The sequence below is a fragment of the Capra hircus genome, chromosome 19 (assembly GCF_001704415.2).
Source record: "Capra hircus breed San Clemente chromosome 19, ASM170441v1, whole genome shotgun sequence".
Taxonomy (NCBI): domain Eukaryota; kingdom Metazoa; phylum Chordata; class Mammalia; order Artiodactyla; family Bovidae; genus Capra; species Capra hircus.
The window spans coordinates 32,681,020-32,693,635 of record NC_030826.1 but is presented as its reverse complement, the minus strand read 5'-3'; the positions used below and the strand labels follow the sequence as shown (position 1 = coordinate 32,693,635).

The 12,616-nt window shown below is 43.0% G+C and overlaps 1 protein-coding gene across 1 annotated transcript in view; it reads left to right on the top strand.

Moving 5' to 3' along the window:
* Positions 1-12,616, top strand: part of CDRT1 (CMT1A duplicated region transcript 1) — a 30,691-nt gene that overhangs the window by 10,549 nt on the left and 7,526 nt on the right. The window contains exons 8-10 of the mRNA XM_013972619.2: positions 3,004-3,125; positions 5,886-6,034; positions 7,029-7,171. Coding sequence (XP_013828073.2) covers positions 3,004-3,125; positions 5,886-6,034; positions 7,029-7,171 — 414 coding nt within the window. The remainder of the gene's footprint in view (positions 1-3,003; positions 3,126-5,885; positions 6,035-7,028; positions 7,172-12,616) is intronic.

The window sequence follows — 12,616 nt, the reverse complement described above, 5'->3', positions numbered from 1 at the left end:
TTCACGGAGATATAGTATTTTATTGGATGAATACATCATCATAACTCATTTATTTACTCTTCTGTTGGTGGATATTTGCACTGTTGTTAGCTCTTTATTCTTTCACTGCCATAGACATTCCTGTATGTGTTTCCTGGTACCCATGTGTATGAGTTTAAAAATTTTTTTGTTGATTAATTGACCTACAAATTTGAAAAAAAATTTTTATTGACCTACAAATTTGAAAAAAAATTTTTATTGAGGTATAATTGACATACAATATATTAAGTGTATAATATAATGACTTGATATATGCATCTATTGCAAAATGATTACCCCAGTGAATTTCGTTATATCCGTCACTGCACAGAGTGACAGTTTTTTTCCTTGTGATGCGAACTTTCAAGATTACTCTCAGCAACTTTCAAAAATACAACACAGTGTTGTTGGCTTGCTTTTCTATTCTTGCATCAAAACCACCTTTTTAAAAAAGACAGTTTTGATAGAGCAGTTTCAGATTCACAGCAAAATTGACAGGAAGACACAAAGTTTTCCAATATACCCTCTGCACCCACACATGAATATATTCTCTTGTCCTCAAGATTCCCCATTAGAGTGGTACATGTGTTACAGCTGATGACCCTGCTTTAACATATCATAATCTCTGCTTTCCTGATGGCTCAGTGGGTAAAGAATCCTCCTGCCATGCAGGAGATACAGGAGATGCGAGTTTGATCCCTGGCTTGGAAAGATCACCTGGAGGAGGAAATGGCAACCCACTCCAGTATTCTTGCCCAGAGAATCCCTTGATCAGAGGAGCCTGGTGGGCTACAGTCTGTGGGGTCACAAAGAGTTGGACACAACTGAGCGACTGAGCATGCATGCAATTACCTGAAGTCTACAGTTTATCTAGGGTTCACACTTGGTGGTGTACATTGTATGCATTTGGACAAATATATAATGACACATAGCCATCATTATAGTATCATACAAAGTATTTTCATTGCCCTAAAAATCCTCTGTCCTCTACCTATTCATTCTTCTCCCAGTCCCTGACAACCATTAATCTTTTTACTGGCTCTGTAGTCTTGCCTTTTCCAGAATGTCATATAGTTGAAATCATATAGTGTGTAGCTTTTTCAGATCTTCTTTCACTTAGTCATATGCATTTAAGGCTCCTCCATGTCTTTTCATGTCTGGATAGCTTATTTTTTACTTACATTTCATAATAGTCCACTGTCCAGATGGACCACAGTTTATTTATTTCTTCATCTACTGAAGGACATCTTGGTTGCTTCTACATTTTGTCTGTTATGAGTAAATGGCTATAAACATCCATTTACAAGTTTTAAAAAATATTTGTTTATTTAGTTGGCTACAATGGGTCTTAGTTGCAGCATGCAGAATCTTCTTTGCTACATGTAGGATCTTTAGTTGCAGCATGTGGAATCTAGTTCCCTGACTAGGGATTGAACCCAATCCTCCTGTATTGGGAGCATGGAGTCTTAGCCACTGGACCACTAGAGAAGTCCCCATTCCTATTTTTCTAAAAGCGTTTATCGAATATCTTTTCTGCATAAATTACAAAAACAGCCTGGGTATGTGGCCAACCATGCTGCTAGGAAGTAGAAATTCAAAACATGCTTTTTTTTTCAGACCACTGGGACCTTGTTAAACTCAACTATGTATACATAGCAGGCTCTGATGAACAGATAAAGGCCATGGGACCTTTAGGAATATTAGAAGGAAAGGTCTGACAATGCCCCCCCCCCCAAATCAAAAAAACCATTTACTTATTATTATGTGCCAAGTCTTCTGATAACTCTATGGGATAAGTACCATTAATATCCCCAATTTATAAATGAGGGAACTGAGATAGCAGGTGATTCAGTAACTTATTTGAGATCACATAGCCAGTGAGTGATGGATATGGGAGTAGACCTCAGGCAGCCTGGCTCCAGAGCCCAGTCTCTTGACATTATACTTTGTCCTGTCACAAAGTCAGTATGAATGATGGTTGAGAGACCTCAGGCAGGTTTGTATATTAAAAAACAGTATGACTCATACATGTTTCCCATGTATCTCTTAGATATGCTTTGTGTGTGTGTCTTTAGTTGCTAGGTTGTGTCTGACTCTTTGTGACCCCATGGACTGTAGCCCACCTGGTTCCTCTGTCCATGGGATTCTTCAGGCAAGAATACTGGAGTGGGTTGCCATTTCCTCTTCCAGGGGATCTTCTCAACCCAGAGATGGAACCCAGGTCTCCTGCATGGCAGGTGGATTCTTTACCACAGACTCGCCTGGGAAGCCCTAGATATGCTTTAGAAATGCACATAAAATAGTCTGAATCCAAGTGGCATGTGTCAATTGTTCTATTGTTCTTGTTTGAAGATCAGCTCTACCACTGAATCAGTGTCCTGGATTCTTAGCCTGGTGATTGTTCTAGGGACCCTTCCATCTGATGAAAAGTGAAATTGTTAGTCACTCAATTGTGTCTGACTCTTTGCAATCCCATGGACTGTAGCCCGCCAGGATCCTCTATCCATGGAATTAAGCCATTCTCTTCTCCAGGGGATCTTCCTGACCCAGGGATCAAACCTGGGTCTCCCACATTGCAGGCAGATTCTTTACCATTTGAGCCACCAGGGAAGCCCAAGTTGTGACAACCAAACATGTCTCCAAACATTGTCACATGTCCCCTGGGAGCAGATGTCACCCCTAGTTGACAACTTCTGCATTACTGTATTTAATTCTTCATAAACCTGTGAGATAATTATTTTTATTATCATTTCCATTGCATCAAGGAGTAAATGAAGTTTTCACCAAAGTTCAGTAGCTTTCTTAAAGTTACGCCTAAGAGATGCTGCCAGTGGGATTCAAATCCAACCCTTGGACTCTGAGCTTAATCATGAAACTCTGATGCCTTCCAACTACCTATCAACCTGAAGGAACTCTATACTGTTGAACCCTTGGGCCCTCAGAAAGTCTCAAAACCATCTCTTTTTTGTGGTCTGATTCCTGCAGATACTGGGATCTGAAAAGTGGGGCTTGTATACGCATCTTCAATGGCCACCAGGGGACCATCACCTGCATGGATGTGTATAAGAACAAGCTCGCCTCTGGAGCAAAAGATTGCCAGGTAAAAGGTGAGAAAGAAATGCCTCAGACTCTGTTTCCCTAAGCCCATGGGTTGCCAGAAGACTTGTTTTACTCATTTCTACAGGCAGTCGCTTATTCCTTCATCCATCTGTCTATGGATCCACTGATCCATTCACTCGATGACTATTGGTTGAATGCTAGGAGCTTAAGTGTAAGGAAAGCAGCATATGCCGCGGCCCTTTCGACGTGGCGTTCTATTTCCGCAAGAGCCTCGTGGTCTCCTAATGGAGACAGATACATAAATACATCATGGAGGGAAGAGTAAATATGAGAATGACTTCAGTTGCCTTTTATTGAGTACTAACTTTGGGACTGTGATGGGTGCTTTACATTATCTTATTTCAGTCTCATAAGTGTTCTATGGCGTGGATGCAGATAAGGGATCCGTGACTCAGAGAGAAAAACAATTAGCCCTGAGTCAAAATTGCTAAGTGGTTGGGTGGGGATTTGAACCCAGGGCTGTCTGGTTCTAAAACGTGTACTCCAGTGAGTTAGTGGAGGGCTAAGTCACCATAGAAATAAAAATAAAAGGGAAAGTACTGAAGGCAGGGTACTGTTTGAATGTGGTCCTGAGGATGAGTAGTTCTACATGCAGAGGGAGTGTTTGGGCATTTCAAGCAGAAGGAACAGTTCAGGCAAATCCCAGAGTATGAAAGAAAATGAAGAATTGAGGGACTTTCCCTCTGCTCAGTTGGCTGAGCTGATGTGTATGGTGTTGGCGATCAGGCAGGTATGTTTGTTTGGGGACAGATTATAAAGGGCCTTCTGTGTTGAAAATTAAACTTTATTATGTAAGATGTAGGAGGCTGTAAATGCATTCTAAGCTGAGAAGTGATATGATGAAATGTGTATTTTAGAGAGACTGCTCTAGTGATATTGTGGAAGAAAGATTTGGAGAGATGGCAACTCTGTGGGGACAGTATGTCTTCAGAATATTTGAGAACAGGCAAGTGTGAAGTTATTGGATAGATCTGAGTTTCTAGGAGATGGTACATACAGAGGGTGGGGGCGGGGTGGTGGTGGTGAGATTTCCAGAATGAGAACTGGCAGGACTTCAGCACCAACAGGAGATGAAAAGCAAGAAAGAAGGGAGAAGGGTGAGGCCAGACTTTATAACTCAGGCCACTGGGTACACAGAAGTATCACTGATGGAAATGCGACCTTGGAGGAAGAGCAGGGTAGGGGAGGGATGGAGGAGAAGATGATAGCTTGTATTTTGGACACGTTGAGTGTGGCAGGCAGAAGAACAGCCAGCCAAAGATGGTCCCATCCTAATCCCGGAAACCAGTAACTGTGTCTCCTTGCATGGCAAGAAGGACTTTGAAGATGTACTGAAGTCAGGGACCTTAAAATGGGGAGATGACCCAGGGTTATTGGTGTGGGCCCATGCGTCATCACCTGGATCCATAAAAACAGACATTTCCTTATGTGTGACCAAAAGGAGACTTGACTGTGGATGAATGGTCAGAGAGATGGAACGTTGCTGGCCTTGAAAATGGAGAAAGGGGGTTGTGAGCCAAGGTGTGTTTGGGACCCTAGAAGGTGGAAAAGGCAAGGACATGGATTCCTCCCCCCGCCCCCCTGAGACTCCCTAAAGGAGCACAGCCCTGCTGACACCTTGATTTTAGCCTTGTGAGGTTGTGCAATGATTCTGTAAGATAATCCATTTGTCATTTTCAGGTTCTAAGCTGATAGTAATCTGTTACAGCAGCAATGGGAAGCTAATGCATTGAGTGCGGAGTTCCCGCAGATGCCCAGGGGAGGGCAAAAAATCAGTGTAGAAAAGCTTACTCACATAGTTTGGGTTAATGGTTAGAAACATGGTCTCTGGACCCAGACTCTCTGGGTTCAAATCCCAGTTCAATCTGCTCACCACCCCTGTGATCTTGAGCAGGTTACTGAACCTCCCTGGGTCTCAGTTTCCCCATCTGTACAGGAAGGAGTAATAACAGCTTTGTCCTGTGAAGATGAGTTAATGCATGGCAAGCACTTTGATTGGTGCCTGCCTCATGGCTAGTGTGGGGTGGGTGTGCACTGTGGTTAGTATTTGGTCCCGTGGTACTCATTGCATTGCCTGAAGAAGTAGGTTCTATGAGGGGCTTTAATGTTCTCATCACTGAATTTGTGATGCCCACTTTCAGTCTCTTCCTTCAAGCTCAGTTCTCCCACCACCATGGACTCTCATATCCACCCAACATTTACGATATGAGAGGTGGGGGCTCCAGCACCATCTGTGTAGAAGCAGCAGTAGATCCGCACTCAGCTCTTAGACAATCTCTTAGAAGTAAAATCCAAAAGTCAGATTCAGAAATATCTTAAAATGTAAATGGAGATAGACAGCTTTCTCTTCTTTGGGGGTGGGTAGGAGGTGAGGGTCAGGAGACAGCATCTGGGAGGAATCATGCCCTGAACACCTGCCATGACTTTCCTGAAATCTACTCTAGCATCTTTCAGGCTTGAGGAGGAGGCTTGCTGGAGATGAGCTGTCCACCTCTTAGACCAGGAGGCTAAGTTCCAGGGTCAGAGCCAAGGTCTATGCATTGCTGGATCTCCCAAGGGCTATGAGAGGGGAGCCCTGGGTTGCATGTACATTGACTGTGGGTGAGCCAGTGGGGGTGCTGGACCAGGTGAAGCCTTCTGGAATCTGACATGATGGGCTCGGCTGGTCTCAGCCTCTGTGATGGGGTATGGATCCCCTTTGTTACCCTCTCCATGCACCCTCTTTTCTCTCTCCCCTTCCCTTTCAGAGTGGGATATAGAGACAGGGAAGTGCCTAAAGACCTTCAAACACAAAGACCCCATCCTGGACACCAGGATCAATGACACCTACATCGTGAGCAGCTGTGAGAAAGGCTTGGTCAAAGTGTGGCACATGGTCACGGCCCAGCTGGTAAAGGTGAGGGGTGGGGACTGGGGGGAGGGGACTAGGGGGAGGGGCTAGGGATGGGGACTGGGGATCGGAGTGCTGCGGGTGAGAGGCTGGAGGACACTGACCGACACTGAGAGACAGGTAGCTCCCCAGACCACCCTAGGGTGGTTGAGAGGCAGTCACCAAAAGAGGGTGGTCCTGAGAAAGGGAAGGGGAAGACCCCCTAAGAAGGGGCCATTCTGAGCTGGTTGAAGGTCAAGGCCCACGTGAGCCATGTTGTCATGGGTGGAGGTGGTAGAGGCTACGTTCTGACTCTGCAAGATACGTGGATTCAGCGGGGTCTTTTCACAGCAGCACAGGTAAAGTACCTTTCTTCTTCTGGAACATTTGACCCTGATTCTGGCACGGGGTCTGGGAATGAACAAACCATAGTGATCTCCTCTTGCCTCTCTTCTGAGAAGAGAATGTTGGCTGTCTAGAAAGTGATCGAATGTTCAAACACAAGAAGTGTTCTTGCCAGATAGGCAGCCCCTGTCCCTGGTGAGTGGTGCTGAGATATCTTTTGTGCTGAGAACACAGGATCACAGCAAGAAGTGGCTGGTGGGCTTTTCTCACCAGTGATGTTACCGTGGTCTAAGCAGCAGTTACTGGATATCAAGCTGCCTCTGGTCTTGGCAGGGAACTGACACATGAGCCTTGCCCTTCTGGCAGCGGAGGAAGGAAGATTGTGTCCCTCTCAGGTACTCCAGGAAGGCGGAGTACACAGACCCACTGGGTACAAGGCCTCTTCTGATCTCCTTCCTTCTTAACTGGGGAGGGAGCTCTGGAGAGCAGGTTGCCTGAACCTCATCAACCTTCTTAGAGCAGACATGGAGTGGGCTCAGGCAGACTCCCAGTGTGGTAGCCCCAGATTGGTGGAGCATGGCTTTGGGATCCATCTCAAGAAGCCTCCAGCTCTGCTCCTGAGGAGTCATGATTCGGGCTGAAGATGGGCTGAGAACAGAGGCATCTTTTCTTGCAGACACTCAACGGCCACGAGGGGGCTGTGAAATGTCTATACTTCGACCAGTGGCATCTCCTGTCGGGAAGCACTGATGGCCTGGTCATGGCCTGGAGCATGGTGGGAAAGTACGAGCGGTGCCTCATGGCCTTCAAGCATCCAAAGTAGGTGCTCAGGACACCCTGGTCAGGTCCCTGCTCCTGAACCCAATTTTCCCATCAGAACCTAGACTTCACTCTTTAGATCAGTCCCTACTGCTCTCTGCTGACCCTCTCGCCTCTGCTCCTCACGCATTTCCACTTTCCTCTTCTTCCACCTGTTGCCCAATATAGTCACCCCCTCTCCTGCCCTCCTTTGCTTCTCTTAAGAAACAACAATACTGTGTGCAGATTTTGAGAAGTTACTGAAAATTTACACTTACGGCACATGTGATAAATTTTATCTGTTACCTACCAAGCTTAAGAATATTGGTGGAGCTGTCCCCAATGATGCCAGTTTCAGTAAACTTAAGTTCTTGGAATATTGTGGTTGTGAAAGCTTTAAATGACCCAGGTGCCGAAGGTTTAAAAATAACTAAGGGCTTAAAGAAGGTGCTCCCTTAAAGCCTATGGGCTCAATTCTATTCCGGGACAGCAAATGGATTTCGTTTTGCATTTCCAATCCCAGTTTAGTGATGGTGCCTGCTTGGATCCAATTAAGAAGTACTCTGAGGTTATCTAAGTTTATTTGGAAAGGGCATTGTGGTCAGTTAATGGTTCTGCCATAAGCGTGGGTTTTACAGACTGCTCTATGCCACTCTTGTACTGCATGAATATTGTTTCTTCCCCTGAGTGCATTATAAGAGACGCCAGGAAGCTAACTGCTATCCTAATTCATTGAGAGAGTAAATGAGTCTTCCAGGAGGATCTGTCAGGGATAGTTATTTAATGAAATATGGTCCTAGATTTCACTGTACCCTCACAGGAACCTCTTTTTAAAAATTAATTTTTAAATTTTAAAAAAAGGTTTTATATTGGAGTATAGTTGGTTAACAATGTTGTGATAGTTTCAGGTGTGCAGCAAAGGGACTCAGCCTTTGCTGAGAATGTACCCATTCTCCCCCAAACTAACTCCCTTCCCATCCAGGCTACCATATAACACTGAGCAGAGTTCCTTGTGCTATACAATAGGCCCTTTTTGGTTATCCACAGGAACTTCTTGAGCAGGCAGAGTGGCTTTGTGGGCAGTAGAGGGGGATATGGGCCTATATTTGTATATTCTCTATCTGGGGTGTATAATTGCATTGTTGACAGGTGGGTAGTATCAGGAAGGGCCAGTGTTCAGTGATTTAGTCAACCCTTGGGTGATTATCGATAAACCTCTCAGCATTTATCATCTGGCTTGTCCAAACTTGACCTCAAGGAGGGACTCAAACTCTGTGATGTCACATTAAAATGGTAACGCTACGTTTTTAAAACCTTCCGAGCATGATTCAGTAGGATTTAATTTAGTTGTTGGAAGATAATTGTTTCCAGCAAACTCAGCAGTGTGTTCATCATTTCATCAAACCCATTCTATTAATACTTCAGCTATGAGACCTTCTTAAACCATTCCCATTTCCACTGAATGACAGCCCAACACACCATCCACGTTGGCTTTTGATGCCTTGCACACTTACAGCAAATCCATAGACAGTTGTAGTACATTTGGAGGACATGGGCAGTGTTCTCATTTGTAGGGCCCTTTCTCTCACTCATCTGTAGCAGCACTGTGTATATATAAGTGCTTGATTGTTGTTCAGTTGTTAAGTTGTGTCTCACTCTTTGCGATCCCATAGACTGCAGCAAGTCAGGATTCCCTGTCCTTCACCATTTCCCAGAGTTTGCTCAAACTCATGTCCACTGAGTTGGTGATGCCATCCAATCATCTCATCCTCTGCCATCCCCTTCTCCTCCTGCCCTCAACCTTCCCCAGCTCTAGGGTCTTTTCCAGTGACTCAGTTCTTTGCGTCAGGTGGCCAAAGGACTGGAGCTTCAGTTTCAGCATCAGTCCTTCCAATGAATATTCAGGGTTGATTTCTTTTAGGATTGACTGGTTTGATCTTGCTGGGCAGTTTGATCTCCTTGGTAGGTAGTTTAGCTGGACATAATGAAGTGTTAAGAAAGCAAATTCATGCTATTGATTTGTACAAAGAAGCCAAATTGTTAATTTACTGCAAGAAATATGACTATCAAGTACACTGAATGCCTTCATTCCATTTAATGTATACATTGTATATTTATATACATTATATATTTAATACATTAAATGTATATTTATATATTATATATAACATTTTAAAATATATTAAGTAAATTGAATATATATATTTACAACTTAAAAATTAAGATAATTCACATGACACAAAATTCACTGTTTCATGAAGTACAATAGAATGTTTTTTAGTATGTTCATAATGTTATGTGGCCATTCCCACTATCTGATTACTCAATATTTCTATCAGTCAGTAGTAATGTCCTCTGTTTCATTTCTGATTTTAGTAATTTGAATTTTATCTCTTATTTTTGGGGGGCAGTCTAAGCAAAGAGTTTGTAATTGTTATATCTCCTTGGTAAATTCATTCTTTTATCATTATTATGTAATGTTCTTTTTTTGTCTCTATTAACAATTTTGTCTTAAAATCTATTTTGTGTTGTATTTTTATAGACACTCTGGTGTTCCTTTGGCAAGGAGTATCTTTTTTACCCACTCTTTCACTTTCAACATATTTGTGTCTTTGAATCTACAGTGAGCCTCCTGTAGGCAGCATTTAGTTGGATCATGTTTTTAATCGTTTCTCCCAATGTCCGCCTTTTAATGGAAGAATTTAATATATTTACATTAAGTGTAAAACGAACTTAACTCTACCATTTGGCTCTTTGTTTTTCTATAGTCTTTGTTTCTTTGTTTGTTTCATTTCTCAAGTCTTCTATTGTGGTCTTTTGGGGTGTTGAATGGATATTTAGATATTAACAGTGTATCATTTTAATTCTGTCATCATGTTTTTACTATATATTTTTGAATTACTTTATTAGTGGTTTCCCTTGGGTTGCTGCAAGCCTTTGGTTGTTTTCTAGAGTTCCAAATAGTTGATTCTGACAGTTTTTGCCAGTTTTTTTCGTTGCTTTTATGGAAGGATGGAATTTTGGAGTTCCTTTGAACGCCACCATTTTCACTGACATCAGCTTCTGCAGTGTTTTTTTTTTTTTATTTTTTTGATCAAGGAGGGACAAAGAAAGAGACAAGTGACATTTCTAGGGCAGAGATAAAATATGAAAGGAGACTGGATTATGCCAGAACCATGAAAACCACTGTTGTGTGAAGTTTAGGCTTAGTTTTAAAAATACCTTGATTGATTTGATCCCGACAGGAATCCTCTGAAGCAGTTCCCCTTCTCATGGAAGAGAAAACTGAAGACTGAGAGGTTATTTTCTCAAGTTTATACAGTCAGTAAGAGATACGATCAGGTTTTGATCCCAGATTTTCTGATCCCAAAGTCTGTGCTTTAAATCACCAGGCTATACTGGTATATAGGCTGAACCACCAAATGTCACAGGAACCCACAAGAAGTGTAGGCTCAGCTCAGTTCAGTTCAGTTCAGTCTCTCAGTAGTGTCCGACTCTTTGCGACCCCCTGAATCGCAGCATGCCAGGCCACCCTGTCCATCACCAACTCCCAGAGTTCACTCACACTCACGTCCATCACGTCAGTGATGCCATCCAGCCATCTCATCCTCTGTCGTCCCCTTCTCCTCCTGCCCCCAATCCCCAAAGTACTGGAGTTTCAGCTTCAGCATCATTCCCTCCAAAGAAATCCCAGGGCTGATCTCCTTCCGAATGGACTGGTTGGATCTCCTTGCAGTCCAAGGGACTCTCAAGAGTCTTCTCCAGCACCACAGTTCAAAAGCATAAGTTCTTTGGCGCTCAGCTTTCTTCACAGTCCAACTCTCACATCCATATATGACCACTGGAAAAACCATAGCCTTGACTAGATGGACCTTTGTTGGCAAAGCAATGTCTCTGCTTTTCAATATGCTATCTAGGTTGGTCATAACTTTCCTTCCAAGGAGTAAGCATCTTTTCATTTCATGGCTGCAGTCACCATCTGCAGTGATTTTGGAGCCCCAAAATATAAAGTCTGACACTGTTTCCACTGTTTCCCCATCTATTTCCCATGAAGTGATGGGACTGGATGCCATGATCTTCATTTTCTGAATGTTGAGCTTTAAGCCAACTTTTTCACTTTTCACTTTCACTTTCATCAAGAGGCTTTTTAGTTCCTCTTCACTTTCTGCCATAAGAGTGGTGTCATCTGCATATCTGAGGTTATTGATATTTCTCCCGGCAATCTTGATTCCAGCTTGTGCTTCTTCCAGCCCAGCGTTTCTCATGATGTACTCTGCATAGAAGTTAAATAAGCAGGGTGACAATATACAGCCTTGACGTACTCCTTTTCCTATTTGGAACCAGTCTGTTGTTCCATGTCCAGTTCTAACTGTTGCTTCCTGACCTGCATATAGGTTTCTCAAGAGGCAGGTCAGATGGTCTGGAATTCCCATCTCTTTCAGAACTTTCCACAGTTTATTGTGATCCAGACAGTCAAAGGCTTTGGCATAGTCAATAAAGCAGAAATAGATGTTTTTCTGGAACTCTCTTGCTTTTTCTTTTGTTTTTTGAACTTCTCTTGCTTTTTCGATGATCCAGTGGATGTTGGCAATTTGATCTCTGGTTCCTCTGCCTTTTCTTTTTTTTTTTTTTTCCTCTGCCTTTTCTAAAACCAGCTTGAACATCTGGGAATTCACAGTTCACGTATTGCTGAAGCCTGGCTTGGAGAGTTTTGAGCATTACTTTGCTAGTGTGTGAGATGAGTGCAATTGTGCGGTAGTTTGAGCACTCTTTTGCATTGCCTTTCTTTGAGATTGGAATGAAAACTGACCTTTTCCAGTCCTGCGGCCACTGCTGAGTTTTCCAAATTTGCTGGCGTATTGAGTGCAGCACTTTCACAGCATCATCTTTTAGGATTTGAAATAGCTCAACTGGAATTCCATCACCTCCACTAGCTTTGTTCGTAGTGATGCTTTCTAAGGCCCACTTGACTTCACATTCGAGGATGTCTGGCTCTAGGTGAATGATCACACCATCGTGATTATCTTGATCGTGAAGATCTTTTTTGTATAGTTCTGTGTATTTTTGCCACCTCTGCTTAATATCTTCTGCTTCTGTTAGGTCCATACCATTTCTGTCCTTTATCGAGCCCATCTTTGCAAGAAATGTTCCCTTGGTGTCTCTAATTTTCTTGAAGAGATCTCTAGTCTTTCCCATTCTGTTGTTGTCCTCTATTTCTTTGCATTGATTACTGAGGAAGGCTTTCTTATCTCTTCTTGCTATTCTTTAGAACTCTGCTTTCAGATGCTTATATCTTTCCTTTTCTCCTTTGCTTTCCACTTCTCTTCTTTTCACTTCTCTTCTTTCCACAGCTATTTGTAAGCCCTCCTCAGACAGCCATTTTGCTTTTTTGCATTTCTTTTCCATGGGGATGGTCTTGATCCCTGTCTCCTATACAATGTCACGAACCTCATTCCATAGTTCATC